Source organism: Oryctolagus cuniculus, chromosome 1, assembly GCF_964237555.1.
Source record: "Oryctolagus cuniculus chromosome 1, mOryCun1.1, whole genome shotgun sequence".
Taxonomy (NCBI): Eukaryota; Metazoa; Chordata; class Mammalia; order Lagomorpha; family Leporidae; genus Oryctolagus; species Oryctolagus cuniculus.
In genome coordinates this window covers 233,987,719-234,006,591 of record NC_091432.1, presented here as the reverse complement: position 1 = coordinate 234,006,591, position 18,873 = coordinate 233,987,719, and the positions used below count along the sequence as shown (strand labels likewise).

The 18,873-nt window shown below is 62.8% G+C and overlaps 1 protein-coding gene across 1 annotated transcript; it reads right to left on the bottom strand.

The window, feature by feature from the left end:
- Positions 1-6,315: 6,315 nt before the first annotated feature.
- On the bottom strand, positions 6,316-13,390 carry PRRT1B (proline rich transmembrane protein 1B). Its single transcript, XM_008249062.4, has 4 exons — positions 13,256-13,390; positions 9,360-9,820; positions 8,586-8,729; positions 6,316-7,348 (listed from the first exon to the last, which is right to left on the bottom strand). Exons 1-4 carry the CDS (start codon positions 13,263-13,265, stop codon positions 7,199-7,201), a joined length of 765 nt encoding a protein of 254 aa, XP_008247284.3. The 5' UTR covers positions 13,266-13,390; the 3' UTR covers positions 6,316-7,198.
- Positions 13,391-18,873: the final 5,483 nt, after the last annotated feature.

The following is an 18,873-nucleotide window of genomic DNA, read 5'->3' as shown; positions in this document are numbered from 1 at the left end:
TGCAGGAACTCGGGGAGATGGGGACACCCCACTCACCCCACTGCAGGTGGCAGCCTCAGTACACCCCGTGAAGGGGGGACTGGTGGCCTGGGCTGGGCCTGCTGACCCGAGAGGGGCCCCGCTCAGTGAGCCCCCATCACCCCCGGCCGTTCCCCGGGCATGGCTGCCCTCCACTCTCCATCACAGGCGGTGTCCCCTTCACCTGCTGTCTTCCAGTTTGATCAGTGACCACCATAAGGCCAGAGAGAAAGCAGTCCACCCCGCGTCCCCCTGCCCCCACCTCTGACCGAGGTGTGTACCTCGGGCTGCAGCTGCCCTGGAGGGCCAGGGGGTCCCCTGAGGCCACAGTCGTGGGCGCCAGGTCTCCGCCCAGGGCCTGGGGATCTGCGTGCTTGGCCATGCTGCACTCAGGGACAGCAGCACCAAGGGGCCTGGGCTCGAGGCCGGGCCCCCCTGGTGGAGGCGGGGTCCAGCACTCGCTCGGCCAGCCTGCTCCCGGTCACTCGCTCACTGGGGCACCTGACGTAGGACCCAGGGCTCCTGCCGGACCTGCGGCTGCCAGACCAGGCGGACGGCCTTGGGTGGGTTCTTCCGGCTTTGCCTGCTGGAAGCGAGTTATCAGCGCTTGTGCGTTAACCCTCGCAGCCAGGTCTATACAGCTGCACCCCTCGGGTCGGAAACCTCCCCAGGGAGTGGCACAGCCACGCCACGAATAGGGAGTGGTGTGCGTGACGTCAGGGAAGTCGGGGCCGGTCCTTCCACCACCCAGTCCAGATGGGCCAAGGAGACGGGACAGCGACTCCCGACCCACTGTGTGGCTGCCCGGGCCAGACTCTGCCAGTTCAGGGTGACTGCAGGCCGGGGCACCTAGGAGGGCAGACACAGGAGTTCCGAAGTGCCCTCGGCACCCCCACACCTGCCGCGCACACAAGTCAGGCAGAGCAGGGTCACCTCGCGAAGGGAACGGCCGCCACTCGCCCACCTGCCGGGCCAGACACAGCTCGTGCCCTCTCCTCCCAGGGCACACGGGGCGACACTCCCCAGGCCCTTGTCTGAGATCCGAGGGCAAAGCCACATGTGCCACCGGGGCCGGACACTTCAGAGCCCTTGTGCCACCTGCCCGCTCCCTGCTGAGGTGCCGGGATCCCAACCGGAGGGAGCAGGCCCCCCAGCTTATACTTGGGCTGGTTAGGCCACTGAGGTGGACTTCACTGTTCTCTGGGCTGCCCTCGATGCCCCCCACGTTATAACCAACTGAAAGAAGCCGTATAATCACCCGGAAAATCACCAAACAGCCTGTGTTAAAAATGCAACACCCGGGGCCGGCGCTGTGGCGTAGCAGGTAAAGCCTGCGGTGCCAGCATCCCATATGGGCGCCGGTTCGAATCCCAGCTGCTCCGCTTCCAATCCAGCTCTCTGCTGTGGCCTGGGAAAGCAGTGGAAGATGGCCCAAGCCCTTGGGCCCCTGTCCCCGCGTGGGAGACCAGGAGGAAGCTCCTGGCTCCTGGCTTCAGATCAGCACAGCTCTGGCCGCTGCAGCCATCTGGGGAGTGAACCAGCAGATGGAAGACCTCTCTCTCTCTCTAGCTCTCCATCTCTCTGTGTGTAACTATGACTCAAATAAATAAATAAATCTTTAAAAAATCATGCAACACCCATTCACAAGGCCGATTAGGACGCCGCTAGGGGCGCTGCCTCCCACATGGGAGTGCCTGGGTCCGAGTCCCAGCTCCGCCTCAGATTCCCACTTCCGCTCACGCACACCCGGGAGGCAGCAGGCGAGGGCTGAAGCACGTGGCTCCCCACCACGCACATGGGGCTGGATTGAGAGCCAGGCCCCTGGCTCAGGCCTGGCCCAGCCCTGGTTAGTGCAGGCATGTGGGGGAGGGAGCCAGCAGATGGAAGCTCTCTGTCTGCCTTTAAATTCATTTTTTTTTTTTTTTTGACAGGCAGAGTGGACAGTGAGAGAGAGAGAGACAGAGAGAAAGGTCTTCCTTTGCCGTTGGTTCACCCTCCAATGGCCGCCGAGGGCGGCGTGCTGCAGCCGGCGCACCGCGCTGATCCGATGGCAGGAGTCAGGTACTTCTCCTGGTCTCCCATGGGGTGCAGGGCCCAAGCACCTGGGCCATCCTCCACTGCACTCCCTGGCCACAGCAGAGAGCTGGCCTGGAAGGGGGGCAACCGGGACAGAATCCGGCGCCCTGACCGGGACTAGAACCCGGTGTGCCGGCGCCGCAAGGCAGAGGATTAGCACTGGCCTAAATTCATTTATTTTTAAAAATTGCCAACTAGACACAGACACCTCCTCAGTGTGACAAAGACCCTTGTCCTACCCTGCGCGGGGAGGGGACTTGGTGCGGGACACTCAGCGCCACCTGTAGCGGGAAGCCAGGGCGCGCCCGCCATCGCCTGGCCCGCGCGCATCAGCTGTGCTGCAGCTCCCGCCTGACACTAAGAAAGGGACAAGAGCCAGCCAGAACGCACGCCCCACAGGGTGGCTCGCGGGGCAATGGACGGAGACCAGAGAGCCCTCCGCACAACCAGCAAGCAACTAGAGCCTGCGGCTCTTCAGGGCCCCCACGGAGCTCATGCCTGGTGCCCGGACGGGTGAGGCCTTCGTAGGGAAAATGCCGAGACCACAAAGTCCTGTACGCAGGAGCAGGTGCGCGGCCAGCCAGTCCTTTCTTCAACTGCCAGAAAACCTGCAAATTCCAGTTTGTTCCAAGACAGCCTCTCCTAACATCAAATTCCCAGTTTAATTTAATGCGTGTGGCGGTTTCTCCTACAATGTTGAAGAAAGAACCCGGCCGGGCACGCCGGGCCTGCCTGGAGCCCCCCACCCCGAGCCACGGGGGAGACCAGGGCGGGGGCTCCCCCCAGTGGAGACGGCAGGCAGAGCAGCACTTGTGCAAAAAGGGCATGTGTCAGGGGCCGAGCGTGGGGCCAGCAGGCCACGCCACCGCCCGTGGCACCCCGCGGCTGCGTGGCTTCCCTTCCGGCTCCCTGCTAATGCACCCAAGTGCTTGGACCCCCGCCGCCCACGTGGGAGACCTGGATGGCGCTCCCGGCTCCTGGCTTTGGCCCGGCCCAGCCCTGGCTGTTGTGGCCACTTGGGGAGTGAACCATGGATGGAAGACCTCCCTCTCTCTCTGTCTCTCTGTAGCTGCCTTTCAAATACATAAAGCAATCTTTTAAAAAATAAAACGCCAGAGGCAAAAAGGCCCCGTAGCCATGACTCCACAGACGAAATGTCCGTGAAAACTGCAGAACGGGAGGCAGCCTTGCCGGTGCCCGGATGCAGCTTTGGGGGTGCTGCAGCCCGCCGAGGTGTGCGCAGCTCTGCGCATTTGCTGCGAGTCACGGAATCGCACGCGCAGAACGGGCGCCTTTTATGAATGCGCATCAGGCCTCAGTACGCTGGTTTGGAAACGGTTTTCCCAAATCAGGGCCAGTGACAAACTTGCAAAGCTCCTGGGGTCGTGCTCAGCCGATGCGATCGGTAGCGGAGACGCCGGGGGCCTCCCGGGAACGGGGCCTCCCGGAACGGGGCCCGGCCGGGGCGCTGCTAGCTCTCCCTTCTCTCTAGCGCAGGGCTGCTGGACAACCGAGCGCAGATTCGGACACTCCAGGCAGACGGCCCCCAGGGACCACCCGGCTGTGGCCCTGCCGCCGTGGGCACCGTGCGCCCCCTGCTGGCCACTCTCGATCACTCCAGGAGGCCGTTCCACGCCAGCCCACGGGGCTCAGACACGAACCTGAGTGCACCACGGGGAAGCTCCAAAAACAGACGCCAGAGTCAGCGGCCAGGAAAGCTTCCAGAAGACGCGACATCTTCCACAGGGCAGAAACGACGCTGGGGCCCGGAGGAGGCAGGATACTCGCAGCCCGACGGATGGAAGGAGCCACGGCCGCCCGAGCGTCTGTCTGTCCAGAATGAACTCCGGGTCCCATAAGACCCGTGAACCTGAGGCGCAGCCGTGCCCAGGGAGGTGGCCGCCAGGGTGGCAGCGAGGGCACCGACCTAGCCAAGGCCCCGCCAAGGACGTGGCGGACGGTGAGGCGACAGGGAGAGGTGTCAGCCACCTGCCGTGCTGGGCGGGGAAGCCACGGCCACAGGCACCGACGGGGGCTCAGCCCCAGGCACAGCCACACAGCCAGACAGCGTGGGGACCAAGCCCTCTGGGGAACCACAGACGGCCACACCACACAGCACCTGCACCCTGTACTGGGTGGGTCTCAAAATCCACAGCCGTTCACAGACAGCTAAAAGGTACCGAAAGGCACGGCCGGCGCTGTGGCATTGTGGGTAAGGCCGCCACATGCAGGGCCGGCAACCCATATGGGTGCCGGTTCGAGTCCTAGCTGCTCCACTTCCGATCCAGCTCTCTGCTGTGGCCTGGGAAGGCAGTGGAGGATGCCCAAGCGCTCGGGCCCTGCACCCGTGTGGGAGACCCGGAGGAAGCTCCTGGCTCCTGGCTTCACTGTAGCCATCTGGGGAGTGAATCAGCAGACGGAAGCGTCTCTCCCTCTCTCTAACTCTGCCTTTCAATAAATGAACCTTACTAAAAATGTGCGCTGCAAATACAGGCCCCATAAAACAGCAGTAGCCTGCTGGGCTCCCGCCAGGAAGGCAAGCCGGACCTCCAGGCCAGCAAAGCAGCCGGCATCCCAAAGGGCAGGCACGAGATCCCACAACGGCTGAGTCTGTACACACCTAATAGATGACACGGCCTCCACATACGCACCGCACAGCAGGCAGAACAAGGAGAAATGGACAAATCACACGAAGAAGAGGAAGGGCAACGTGTGGTGCAGTGGGTTAAGTCGCCACTTGTGACACTGGCGTCCCACACCGAGGTGCTGGGTTCGAGTCCTGGCTGCTCCACTTCCGATCCAGCTCCCTGCTAATGCGTCTGGGAAAGCAGCAGAAGACGGCCCGAGTGCCTGGGCCCCTGCACCCGCGTGGGAGACCCGGATGGAGTTTCCAGCTCCTGGCTTCAGCCTGGCCCAGTGCTGGCCGTTGTGGCCATTTGGGGAGTGAAGCAGCAGATGGAAAAACCTATCTCCTCTCCCTCCCTGCCTCTCCCTCCCTCTCTTCCTCCCCCTCCCTCTCTCTTTCCCTCCCTCCCTCTCTCTTTCCCTCCCTCCCTCTCTCTCCCCGCCTCTCCCTCTCTCTGTCCCTCTCCCTCCCCCCTCCTCTCTCCCTCCCCCTCCCTCTCCCTCCCTCTCCCTCCCCGCCTCTCCCTCTCTCCCTCCCCCTCCCTCTCCCTCCCCGCCTCTCCCTCTCTCCCTCCCCCTCCCTCTCCCCTCTCCCTCTTTCTCCTTCCCTCTCCCCCTCCCCCTCCCTCTCCTCTCTCCCTCTCCCCTCTCCCTCCCTCTCCCTCCCTGCCTCTCCCTCTCTCCCTCCCCGCCTCTCCCTCTCTCCCTCCCTCCCTCTCCCTCTTTCTCCTTCCCTCTCCCCTTCCCCCCTCCCTCTCCTCTCTCTCCCTCTCTCCCTCCCCCCTCCTCTCTCTCCCTCCCCCTCCCTCTCCTGTCTCTCCCTCTCTCTCCCTCCCTCTCCCTCCCCCCCTCCCTCTCTCCTCTCTCTCTCCCTCCCCCCTCCCTCTCCCAACCCCCCCATCTCTTCCCTCTCTATAACTTTCAAATAAGTAAGTAAAGATTTTTAAAAAGAAAAAATGAAAGAAGCTGGAAACATGAGGTGTTTGGACGAGATGAGGCAGTGACCCAGAGACACCAACAGCCGGTCACAGGAGCGAAAACAAGCCACGCCCACCCAACACAGGTGCCTGCGACAGGCCGGGTGAGGTCACCACCGCTGGCCTCCTCTGGGACAGGAAGTGAAGGTCAATCCAAGTCACCCGGTAACAGAACAGGCTCGATCGTTTCTCAGCGGACACCGGGCCATCATACGCCCAGTGTCCAGGCAGGCTGGCTAAAGAACGGGGCCGGCACCTCACATGGGCACTGGTTCCGGACCCGGCGGCTCCGCTTCCGATCCAGCTCTCTGCTGTGGCCTGGGAAAGCAGTGGAGGATGGGCCAAGTGCTTGGGCCCCTGCACCCCCATGGGAGACCTGGAGGAAGCTCCTGACTTCAGATCGGCACAGCTCCAGCCACTGTGGCCATCTGGGGAGTGAACCAGCAGGTCTCACGGAACCAGACCGACCTCCCTCCCTCTCTGTCTCTCTCTCTCTGCCTCTGCCTCTCTGTAACTCTGCCTTTCAAATAAATAAATAAAATAAAATAAAATACATCAGGGAAATGTTTTAAAAGACCTAAATAAATAAGAGAATTCACTGTGTTTATTGTAATGGTCCACAAATTAGTCCAGATATAAAACCACGCCAGCCAAAAATCCCAACCTTTTCTTAGCGTGTGTGAAAGCTGACAATAGATTCTAAAACTTAGCAGAGAGCCAAAGGACTTTAAATGGCCAGGACCCTCACAGACGCTGGTGGGCTTGATCCACCCAAGGTCGACTGCCCCCGAGGTTCACAAGGGAGTGGGGGCGGGGGCTCAGGTCAAAGTGAGCCATGGAATCCGCTCCAGGCAGGTGCACCTGTGCAAACCAGCCAGCGCCACGAGCTGGGCCGCGTGGTGAGCCGCGAGCGGGGCCGTGTCCGGTCAGCCACGGAGGGAGGGCGCGCGCCGTGGAGGCAGCATCCAGCTGATGTGCCCTTGCTTTCACCCACTGACACACCCAGGCTCACACAGGCAGCTGCCAGGGGGAGAGGGCGTGGCAGCCTGGGGCCGCAGCCCACACAGGGAGTCCTCGGGGCTCCTGACGCGGTTGCGGGCGTCCTGAGGGGGAGACCCAGGAGCGGATGGGCCCCGGGCCAAAGGCTCCACGCGATGGGCGTCCGAGAAACACATCCAAAACCGCCCCCGCTGCACGGCACACATCCCAGTACGCATGAGCCGACGGGGATGGAAGCTCCTGGCAAAGTCGCGCCAGCCCGGCTGGAGGTGGGGTTGGCAGTCGGACGGCCGCAAGGTCCCTCAGAACAGTGTCCAGGGGAGGGTGAAGGCCAGGGCCCCAGGGCCGCCTTGGGGGAGGCACCGAGGACACCTGGCTCAGGTGGGTGCCCGGTCCCGCAGAGGTCTGAGCTCAGAGGCCACTGCCCAAAGCCACAGCAAAGCCGCCCTCTCCTGGCCCCTGGGTCCCCTCCGCAGGTGTCAGGGACGGAGGCGCGGCCGGGCTCAGGGCAGGTAGAGGGCCACCACCACGTAGATGACCCAGCTGGTGGACACGAAGAACCCAAACAGCAGGCTGAAGAGCACGAGGGCGCGGGCCTTCCGCGAAGCCGCCTCGGCCTGGCTCAGGTCGCCCCTGCCCAGGGCTGCGCGCGTCTGCAACAGGGCAGGGCGGGGTCAGCGGACACACAGGGCCCTGCTCCCACCCCAGCCCGGCCCGGCCCACACCATGGGCCAGGCTCAGGCCACAGACCAGAAAACAAGCCCTGGGAAGTTCCCGGACTGCGCGTCACGGCCCCAGCCTCATCCCCTGCAATCCCTACAGCCCCCCCCCCCGAGGTTGGGGTCGCTGCGGCCCCCACTCTGAGGGGAAGGACAGCGGCTCCGAGAGGCCGAGTGACCAGCCTCCCAAGCCCCACCTCTCAGCCCTCCTAACAGCCATGGCCCCCGTCCCAGCCTGCTGATGGCCGTGCGCAGGGGGGTGGCCAGCTGAGTGAGGCCGGGGGCCACCCAGTCAGCCCTGGGCACCGTGCTGAGCCAGCCTACTTCTGTCTGTCAGAATGGCGTCACTCTGGCTCACTGGGTCCTCAGGTCCAGGGCTGTGACCAACAACATCAAGAAAGACGATGGGAGGGTGATGGAGGAGTGGATGAGTGACAGGTGGCTGGATGGCTGGATGGACAGATGAGTGATGGATGGATGGGTGGGTGGGTGAATGAGTGACAGGTGGATGGGTGGGAGGATGAGTGACAGGTGGCTGGATGGCTGGATGGACAGATGAGTGATGGATGGATGGGTGGGTGGGTGAATGAGTGACAGGTGGATGGGTGGGAGGATGAGTGACAGGTGGCTGGATGGCTGGATGGACAGATGAGTGATGGATGGATGGGTGGGTGGGTGAATGAGTGACAGGTGGATGGGTGGGAGGATGAGTGACAGGTGGCTGGATGGCTGGATGGACAGATGAGTGATGGATGGATGGGTGGGTGGGTGAATGAGTGACAGGTGGATGGGTGGGAGGATGAGTGACAGGTGGATGGATGGGAGGATGATGGATGGATGGATAGATGGATGCATAGTTGAGTGATGGATGGATGGATGGGTGGGTAGATGGATGGATGACTGACAGGTGGATGAGTGACAGGTGGAGGAGCAAGCCCCGCCCTCTGTTAGACGGACATCCCCGAGGGCAGCCCCGAGGCCCCCAGGCTCAGGCTCTATCCTGAACCGGTTAGCTCAACTGTCAGAGCAGACCCGGCAGCACAGGCGGACACAGGAGAGGAGGGCGTCGCCGTCCGAGAGGGGCAAAGACCCCACGAACACCTGGGGCCCGCACTGGCCAGCGGCTCGGCGGCCTCCACGGGGGTCCTGGGTGGCCCCGGCAGCTGCCTACCTCGTAGGAGTACACGATGGCAATGCACCCGGTGAGCAGGCAGCAGAAGAGGGTCACCAGCACCGACTCCACCATGTAGTCCTTGGGCACAGGCCTGCGATCCACGGCCGCGGGGGCGGCCACGCCTGCCACAGGGCCGTTGTACTGGGGGCGAAGCCACGCGGTCAGCGCAGTCGCTCAGGCTGCTCCCAACCCCCAGCCGCGGGCCTGTGGGTCACTGCAGGGACAGGGCAGGGCCTCCTCCTGCCTCTCCTCCCGGCGCCCCAGCCCTGGCCGCACTCAGGGGGTCCACTCTGCTCGTCTCCACCGCACCCCCAGGGGCCTGCAGGCCTCCAGCGGGTGGTTTGGCCCAGCGGTTAAGATGCCCGGAGCTCACGTGGGAGTGCCCAGCTTCCTCGCCTGGCTCCGGCTCCTGACGCCGGCTTCCTGCTACTGCGCACCTGGGAGGCAGGGGGACGCCTCGGGGAGGGACCACGATGGGGTTCCCGCCTCGGGCTTCAGCTCTGCGGGTACTTGGAGGTCGAGCCAGCGGACTCTCCCGTTCCCATTCTCTCTCCCCCTCCCCCACCATACAAGTAAATAAAGTTTACAGACATAGCTAGGTCTCCTGCACCTGCACCCCGCCCCCGCGGGCCGCTCACCGTGGGTCCCCCCTCGTGGCCCGGGGATCCTGCCCTCTCCGCGCGCCCCACCTGCGGGGGCTTCCGCCCAGCCCTCCACCCTCCCCACCCCCGCCCAGCGCCCCGGCCCGGAGGCAGCGGGGTGCGCGCTCACCACGGGGAAGGGGAAGAGGGCGCCGGCGGCTGCGGGCTGCGGGAAGAGCGGCTGCGGGGCGGGCGGCGGCGGGTACAAGGCGGCGGGCGCAGGCGCGGGCTGGAAGACCACCGGCACCTGCGGGAAGGGCGGGTACAGCAGGTGCACGGCCTTGGGGTCGGGCGGCGCGTACGGGGGGGGCTCGCCCACGAAGCCGATGTGCGGCGCCCCGCCGGCCGCCGCCTTGGGCCCGGCGCTGGCCTCTCCGGCGGCCGCAGCGCCCACCGCGGGGTCCTCCGGCGCCGGCTCGCTCCCCTCGGCCGCCGCGGCCGCCCCGTCGTCGCCGTGCGGGCTTCCGTCTTCCTCCAGCAGCTGCGGGCGGCGCGGCAGGCGCGGGAGCGCGGGGTGCTCGGGGCTCGGGGCGTCCGCGGGGCGCTCCGGGCTCGGGGGGTCCTCGGGGCCGCCCCCTTTGGTGTCCGGGCCTGGGGAGAAACGCGGCGGCTGTGAGGCCCCGGGGCCCAGGCGGGACCCCCGCCTCGCGCCCCGCACACACAGGCCCTCCGAACCCTGGCCCGCCTGGGCACCCAGCGCCCTCGTCTCCACCGCGGTCCTCATGGACCCTAATGGGAAGGGCAACGACGGCACCGGAAACCCGAGGCGACCGTCGGGGGACTCCGCTCCGAGCCGCACCATATGGGGAAGCGGTTCCCGCCCCCCGCGCCCTGCTGCCCCCGTCTATTGGACCAGAAGAAAGAGCATTGGCCTAGGGCAGCCTCTGATTGGCTGTCCTGAGATAGGGCGCCCAGACAGGCTCAGCCAATCGGATTCTTGGCTTGGGGTTGGAGGCAGGAGGTTGGAGGGGGGCGGCGCTCAGGAACTGCCACTCCTGGCTGAGTGACAAGGAGCGGGGTGGCGGGTGCAGGGGAGTGGACAGGGGCGGTGGGCCCAGCAGCTTGAAGGGTCCTGGGCAGGACTCAGCGAACCCTGAAGCCCCTGCACCTCCTGGGAACCTCCTGACCGGCAAAGCTCCCGGGCGGCTCAGGCACGTGCCTGAGTAGGGTCCTGGGAAGGAGCCCCCTGCCCTGAGTGGTCGCTCACGGCCCCACAGCAGGGTGGGCAAACCTCCAGCTAGCGTTCAATTAAAAACACAGAGAAAGATCAAAATTGGGCCCGGTGTTGTGGCAGAGCCGGTTAAGCAGCTGCCTTGTAACCCGGCATGCCGTATGGTGCCAGTTCGAATCCCAGCTGCTCCACTTCCAATCCAGAGCCCTGGTGGCGCACCTGGGAAAGCAGAAGAGGGTGGCCCAAGTGCATGGGCCCCTGCACCACGTGGGCGACCCGGAGGAAGCTCCCCAGCTGTTGCCACCATTTGGGGAAGAAACCACTGGATGGAAGACCTCTCTCTCTTACTTTTAAATAAATAAAAATAAATCTTTAAAAAAACAACAATCACCAGAGAGAAGCGAACAGGAGCTCACCATCACAGGCCCTACAGACACTAAAAGGAAAAGGAGAGAAAACGTGATAGCCCACACCAAGGAAGCCGCACACGGACTAGCAGCAGACCCCAGACGGCTAGGTTAAAACTGGTAGCCCACGTATAAGATCTCTCTCTGTGTGTGTCTCTCTGTAGCACTCTTCCTTTAAAATAAATGTTAAAAATAAGCCATTTTTGAAAACCCTAATGCTGTTTATAAGATCACTCAGTGGATGTGTGTCTCTCTGTATCGCTCTTCCTTTGCAATACATTCTAAAAATAAATAAGCAATTTATAAAAGTTAATATCCCATTTATAGCAGCACTAGAATAAATGGAAAACATCTAGGAATGAATCCAGTAAATAAATCCCAAGACAGCTACCCAGAAAAACGACAAAGCATGGGGTGGGTGGGGATGGGGGTGGGGTGGGCATAGCCCTGGATAAGCAGGGATCCGCCCTCAGGAGGAGACGCTCGGACAAGAAAAGGAAGTGAGTGCCAGGGGCTGGCACTCAGGCTGCCTGGACCCCGCATCCCAGGCCAGGGGGCCTCGTCCGGGTCTCAGCTCAGCTTCCTGCTGGTGCCCACCTGCTCAGTTCCTGTTGCCCCGTCTGGGGCTCTGGGTGCCGGGCTCTGGCCTGGCCCCGCCCTGGCTCCTGTGGCCACTTGGGGAGTGAGCCTGCAGGTGGAAGGTCCCTCTGTCACCCTGCTCTCTAAATAACCCATCTTGTAGGGGCAGGCAGTGTGGCACAGGCAGTGAGCTGGAACCGTTGGGGACACCCGCGTCCACAGCAGAGCGCCGCTGTGGCGCTGTGTTCAAGTCCTGGTTACTCCACTGTCTTTTTGTTAAGATTTATTTTTTACTTATTTGCAAGTCAGAGTTAGAGAGAGAGAGAGAGAAAGAGAGAGAGGTCTTCCATCCACTGGTTCACTCCCTAAATGGCTGCAACAGCCAGGACTGGGCCGATCCAAAGCCAGGAGCCAGGAGCTTCCTCCAGGTCTCCCACGCGGGTGCAGGGGCCCAAGGACTTGGACCATCTTCTACTGCTTTCCCAGGCGCATTAGCAGGGAGCCGGGCCAGAAGTGGAGCAGCCGGCTCTCCAACCGGCACCCATGGGGGAGACCTGGAAGAAGTTCTCATCTCCTGGCTACAGCCCAGCCGTTGTGGCCATCTGGGGAATGAACCAGCAGATGGAAGATCGCTCTCTCTCTCTGTCTTTCAAATAAATATTAAATAATAATATTTTAAAAAAAAAACTAAGTACCCAGCAACAAAAAGGACTGGACTGGACACACGGCTGAATCTCCAGCTCAGCTGTGGTGCACGCGGGAGACAGCAGGTAGGGCAGGTAGCTGGGCCCCTGCCGCCCACCAGAGAGACCCAGACGGAGTTCCTGGTGCCTGGCTTCCCGCAGCCACGGGGAGTGAACCAGAGAACGGGCGATCTCCACCTCCTCTCTTTGCCTCTCAAACAACAACAACAATAATAATAATAATAATAAAGTTTGTGGACAGTGGAACCCAAGGACTGGCACAAAAAGTGCGGGGTGCGGGCCTCACTCCTCCGTCATCCCGCATGTCCCCCGCAGCAGAGCTGTGACGTTGGGGCCACTCAAGCACCTTGGGGCGCCGGGACCCCCATTCCGGGGGTGGGCGAACCGAGGCTCCCGCAGGCACGGAGCCTCAGCCGAGCCCGGGCGCCGGCCCCCGCCCCCGCCCCTGAAACAAAAGCCGCAGCGCCCGGGTCCGCCAGGGCCAGCCCGGGCCGGGGTGGCGCGGAGATGGCACCGCGGGCCAAGAGTCTGGGGCGGGGCTGCGGGCGCCTGGGCCCGCGACACCTGAGCCCCCGGCGCCCGGCGGCTCCGCAGGAATTTAGGGCGCGACGCGGGGCGGCGGGGGGAGGGGGCGCCTCGAGGCCCGGGCCGGGGTGGGTGGGGTGCAGTCGGGGGTCGTTGGAATCAGGCCGGCATGGGGTGGGGGTCTTTGGAGCCGGGCGGCGGAGGAGAGTGGGGAGGGTGCGGGGGTCGTCGAAGCAGGGGCGGGGGTCGTCGGAGTTGGGCCGGGCCTCCCCATCCGCTTCGGGAGCCGGACGCGGGCCGCGGCGGGTGCGCCCCCTCCCAACTCCCGGAGCCCCTTCCCCGCCAGCCAGGGGCCTGGGGCGGCGGGCGGCGGGCGGGCCTCGCTTCCCCGGGCTCGGGCGGGACCGTCGGGCGCGGCCCGGGCGCCCCGGCCCGGACATCGCCGCGGGGGTCCCCCTCCCCCGGGTCCGGGCGCTGAGGACCCCGGCCTGGCTGTGAACAAAGCGCGCAGAGGCGACCGCTCCTCCCGGGTCCCGCCCCGGGCTCCCCGCGGCGGCCTGCGGTGGGGGGGTCCCCAGCTCCGGGCAGGGGGCGTCGCCCGCGCTCGGGCTCCCCCGGGCCCCGGCCCCGCGGCGCTCACCTGGCTCCATGGCGCGTGCGGTCTGCGGGGCTGCGCGGCTCCCGCCGGCGCCTCCCGTCGGGCCCCGGCTCGGCTGCGCTGCGCTGCCGGCTCGGGTTTCCTGGCGCGGCCTGGCGGGTTAATAATTGACCGCGGTGTTTGCCCGCGGCGGTGTCCGTGCCTCGCGCCGGGACGGCCTTGCCCTAGACCCGGGCCGCGCCGGGAGCAGGGAGGGCAGGGGGCCCCGCGCGCGCCCCCGCGGAGAGACGGCAGGGAGCGGTGGGGAGTGGGGACTCTGCGGGGTCCTCTGTACCTTTGCTGCGAGAGAAGCCAGACACGTAGCCATTTATGTGAACTCTGCAGAGACGCAGAATGAGGCGTGCGGGAGCTGGCGGTGCAGCCTGGTGGTTAAGCCCTGCCCTCAGGCCCAGCCCCAGCGCCTGGCTCCGGACGAACCGGCCATGCAGCGGCTGAGTGCCTGCCACCCTTGTAGGACCCTGGATCCCACTCCGCCCCAGGCGCTTGGGTGACCAAGGAGATGAAGGTGTGTGTGTGCATATGTGTGCGTGTGCGCGTGTGCCCCTTCAAATCAAAATAAAATCAAGCAATGTGCCACCTCCGCTCTGCTCGCTGAAGCAGCCAGGCTGGGGGACTGGAAGCCGCTTGAAGCCGGTGACCCGGAGAGGCCGCTGGACCTGCCGCAGCTCACAGCCACGCCTGAACACTGGCCGCCAAGTTCCAGGGTGGGCAGCACCCCTGCTGCGCTGCCTCAGCGGTCTAGGGCCTGAGTGTCAGGAGCGCACTTCACAACGCTTCTGGTAAAGAAAAAAAGAGTTTCTGGAAGCGGAATTCACAGACAACTTTATTTGGGGGCGAGAAATGTTGAAATTCGTGCCTCTGCCTTGGGAAGGTCTTCAAAAAGCAGATTCCAAAATGCTCTTTAAAAGGATTTATTTGAAGGGGAAAGGAAGGGGCAGCACTGTGACACAGCAGGTTAAAGCCCCGGCCTGCAGTGCCAGCATCCCATGTGGGCACCGGTTCAAGACCCGGCTGCTCTACTTCCGATCCAGCTCTCTGCGATAGCCTGGGAAAGCAGTGGAGGATGGCCCAAGTCCTCGTTCCCCTGCACCTGCGTGGGAGACCTGGCAAAAACTGCTGGCTCCTGGCTCTGGATCAGCGCAGCTCCAGCCATTGTAGCCAACTGGGGAGTGAACCAGCGGATGGGAAGACCTCTCTTTCTGCCTCTCTTTCTCTGTGTAATTATGACTTTCAAATAAATCTTTATTTATTAATATTCAAATAAATAAAAAGGGAGGAGTGGGAGGGAGAGAAAGAGAGGGAGATCTTCCATCCACTGGTTCATCCCCAAATGGCTGGGGTTGGTCCATGCTGAAGCCAGGAGCCTGGAACTCCATCCAGGTCTCCCACGTGGGTGCAGGGGCCCAAGCCCTTGGGCCGTCTTCTGCTGCTTTCCCAGGCGCATTAGCAGGGAGCTGGATCAGAAGTGGAGCAGCTGGGACGAGAAGCAGCATCTACATGGGATGGTGGCTCTGCAGGCTGGGACTTTAACCCTCTGCACCACAGTGCCTGCCCCGAGTAGGCCGTTTTTAAATTTTTGTTTATTTATTTTCATCCAATTGAAAGGCAGAGTGACAGAAATAGCGAGGGGAAGAGAGAGAAATCTTCACTCAAAATGCCAGCAACAGCCAGAGTCGGGCCAGTCTGCAGCCAGGAACAGGCGGTCGGGGCCCAGGAAGCTGGGCCATGATCTGGATCGGAGGTGAGTGGGGAGTCCGGCCGGCTCTGACACTGGCTGCTGGCGTCCTGGGCCGTCTGTGCAGGAGGAGGCAGCCTTGGGGCGGTGCAGCCAGGTGCAGGGGGGCAGGGAGGTGAACCTGTCAGCAGCTCACAGAAGCCCCAGGGAAGCTAGTCCCACCCACCGAGTCTGTGGATGAGAAAATGAAATCTCCCAGGAGCTGGAAGCCCAGGACTGTTCCCCCAAGGGGCACGGGCTCACCTTCCACCTCCCCACGTGGTCCAGAAATGTGCACCCTGCGAGGCAGCGGGTGATGGCTCAGGGAGGGGGGTTCCTGCCACCCGCCTGGGAGACCCTCACTGAGCTGTGGGCTCCTGGCCTTGATGTGGCCCAGCCCTGGCTGTTGTGGGCATTTGGGAAAGAACCAGCAGATGGAAGATTCTCTCTCTCTGCCTTTTTTTTTTTTTTACAGGCAGAGTTAGACAGTGAGAGAGACAGACAGAGAGAAAGGAGAGAGAAAGGTCTTCCTTTTTCCTTTGGTTCACCCCCCAAGTGGCCGCTACAGCCAGCGCGCTGCACCGATCGGAAGCCAGGAGCCAGGTGCTTCGTCCTGGTCTCCCATGCGGGTGCAGGGCCCAAGCACTTGGGCCATCCTCCACTGCCTTCCCGGGCCACAGCAGAGAGCTGGCCTGGAAGAGGGGCAACCGGGACAGAATCCGGCGCCCCGACCAGGACTAGAACCTGGTGTGCCGGCGCCGCTAGGCGGAGGATTAGCCTAGTGAGCCGCGGTGCCGGCCTCTCTCTGCCTTTGACATAAAATACAAATGAAAGCACGCACACACACACACACACACACAGGGAACAGTCCACCAGGAGCGAGTGTGCAAGACCGGACACACGGGCTCAATCAGGAAACAGCTGAGGGCAGCTGGCTGGCTCCGGAGACGAGGGAAGAGGTGGAAGCCAGCTGGAGAGTGGAACGGCTGGAGTGGAGCTTGGGGGGGTGGGGAGGGAGAAGGCGTGGCCCCGGGACCACCAGAAGGTGGGCCAGGAGCCCCCAGGGGCAGGTGACAGGGGTCACGTGGAGAGCGGATTTAAAGTCAGTCGTAGAAGGGGCACGCAGCCACAGTGCTCGGTCACCAGGTGACAGCGACTGGGAACAACGCAGGGACAGAGCTCTCACCCCCACGGGCAGTGTGCCCACGGTCCGGGGGCTCTCAGAAGCCACAACCAAGCAGATGAGGCCTCCGCTAGGGAAGCGGCCCACCCGCGGGAGGAGACCCAGCCCCAACCCCACCCACACTGCCAGGGTCCCCGCCATCCCACGCAGCCCGCCTGCCAGACCCAAACAGACAGTACAGAGTAACCTGCAGAAACAGAGGAGGCAGCGGAAGAAACCTCCATTTCTATTATACAAATTTATTCATTATTTGAAAAGCAGAGTGACAGAGAGAGAGAGAGATGGTTCTTCCATCCGCTGGTTCACTCCCCAAATGTCTACAGTGTTCGGGCTGGGTCAGGCTGAAGCCAGGAGCCAAGAGCTTCATCAGGGTCTCCCACGTGGGTGCAGGGGCCCAAGCACCTGGGTCATCCTCCACTGCTCTGCCAGGTGCATTAGCAGTGAGCCGCACAAACGTGCAGCAGCCAGGACTCTGACTGGTGCTCATGTGGGAGGTGGAGTCCAAAGTGGCAGCTTACCCCTAACTTTAAGACAAACTGTGTTTAAGATTAGGCCAGCACTGCGGTTCAATAGACTAATCCTCCTGTGGCGCCGGCACTCCAGGTTCTAGTCCCGGTCGGGGCGCTGGATTTTGTCCTGGTTGCTCCTCTTCCAGGCCAGCTCTCTGCTGTGGCCCGGGAGTGCAGTGGAGGATGGCCCAAGTGCTTGGGCCCTGCACCCCATGGGAGACCAGGAGAAGCACCTGGCTCCTGCCTTCGGATCAGCATGGTGCGCCGGCTGCAGCGGCCACTTGGGGGGTGAACCAATGGAAAAGGAAGACACCTCTCTCTCTCACTGTCCACTCTGCCTATCAAAAAAAAAAAAAAAAAGACAAACTGTCTTTAAGATTAAATAAGGGGAGGGGTGGCAGAGGATTAACCCACTGTGCCACAGCACCAACATCCGTACGGGCGCCGGTTCTGCTCCTGGCTACTCCTTTTCCGATCCAGCTCTTTGCTGTGGCCTGAGAAGCAGTAGAAGATGGCCCAAGTGCTTGAGCCCCTGTACCCACGTGGGAGACCCAGAGAAGCTCCTGGCTTCGGACCGGCTCAGCTCCGGCCGTTGTAGCTACTTGGGGAGTGAACCAGCAGATGGAAGATCTTTCTCTCTGTCTCTCCCTCTCACTGTCTGTCACTCTCTACTTCTAAAAGCCATCACCTGCAGTGCCTGCATCCCATATGGGCACCGGTTCGAGTCCCAGCTGCTCCACTTCCAATCCAGCTCTCTGCTATGGCCTGGGAAAGCAGCAGAAGATGGCCCAAGTCCTTGGGCCCCTGCACCCACGTGAGAGACCTGGGAGAAGCTCCTGGCTCCTGGCTTCAGATTGGCCCAGCCCTGGCTGTTGCAACCATTTGGGGAGTGAACCAGCGAACGGGAGACCTCTCTCTCCCTCTGTAAGTCTGCCTTTCAAATAAACAAATAAGATCTTAAAATAAAGAAGACATACACTGATAGATACATGCAGGTGTGTGTGTGTTGGAGAGAGAGCAAACCAGTTTGTCTGTCTCCTATTAGGGTGTCTCAGCGTCCAGCAAGGGGCCGCGAGGACCTTCCTCCTTCCGAACGCCTGGGTGCCATCTGTCCTGTTTTGTTTCGTTCCTAAAATTTGAAAGGCAGAGTAACAGGGAGAGAGGAAAAAGAGAGGGAGGAGATCTTCCATCCTCAGGTGCACTCCCCAAATGGCCACAAGCCCGCGGTTGGTCCAGGCCGAACTCAGAAGCCCCACCCAGCCCTCCCAAGTGGGTGGCAGGCGCCAGGGACTCGGGCGTCCTCTGCTGGCTGCCCAGGCCAGTAGCAGGGAAGCTGATGGGGAGTGGAGCAGCCGGGACTCACTTGGGGGCTCGGATTTGGGATGCGGCATCGCAGGCTGCGGCTCCATCCACGGCACCCCCACCTGCCCTGCTGCCTGCCATAGAACAGGGGGCTCACCTACTTCCACGATTTCGGGGGAGGCAGGCGTGCGGGCTCCCTGCACCTGCTGCTCAGCCATCTTGCCTGAAGCCGGTCTGCAGACACAGCCTCGGGCAGGCCATGTACCCTGTTTCTCAGCTTCTCCATCAGGGACGGGGGTCAGGGTGGGGTCCACGTTACAGGGACACTGGGGAGCTTCCGTGTGCGCCAGGTACGGGACCGGCAAGGAGTGGAGCACAGGGTTGGGGCTTTCCCTGGGTGATTTGATTCTTTAAAAAATGAGTATTTGTTTACTCGAAAGGCAGAGTTCCAGAGGGAGGTGGAGAGCTAGAGAGAACGAGAGAGAGAGAGAGAGAGAGAGAGAGAGCGAGCGAGCCAGAGAGAGAGGGCTTCCATCCCCAAATGGCCACAGCGGCCAGAGCTGGGTCAGCCCGCAGCCCGCAGCCCCGAGCCCAGGCAGGCCTCGCTCGAGGGCCAGGGCAGGCACTGCAGCCCCGGAGCGCGCGGCCGGCCCTTCCCTGAGTGGCTTTAGTCCCGGGTGGTTTTAGTTTTGTTTGCACAAAAGCATTCTTTACCACGAGCACGCGTTGCTTGTGTGATTGAGAGAAAGACCAAACCGGCAATGCGTTAGTAAACTGGAATCCTACAAGCATCAGGCGCCCGCCCGGTGGGCTCGAGCCCCCGGCCCGCCGCTGCCGGCACAAGCCGGACCCTGAAACCCGCAGCGGAGAGCGCGGGCTGGGGCGGCCACCG

Coding starts and splice junctions, on each gene's coding strand:
- PRRT1B (XM_008249062.4), bottom strand. Junction 8,730..9,359: donor CCCTCTTCCCCTTCCCCGTG/GTGAGCGCGCAC, acceptor CTTCGCCCCCAG/TACAACGGCCCTGTGGCAGG. Junction 7,349..8,585: donor CCATCGTGTACTCCTACGAG/GTAGGCAGCTGC, acceptor GCCCTGTTGCAG/ACGCGCGCAGCCCTGGGCAG.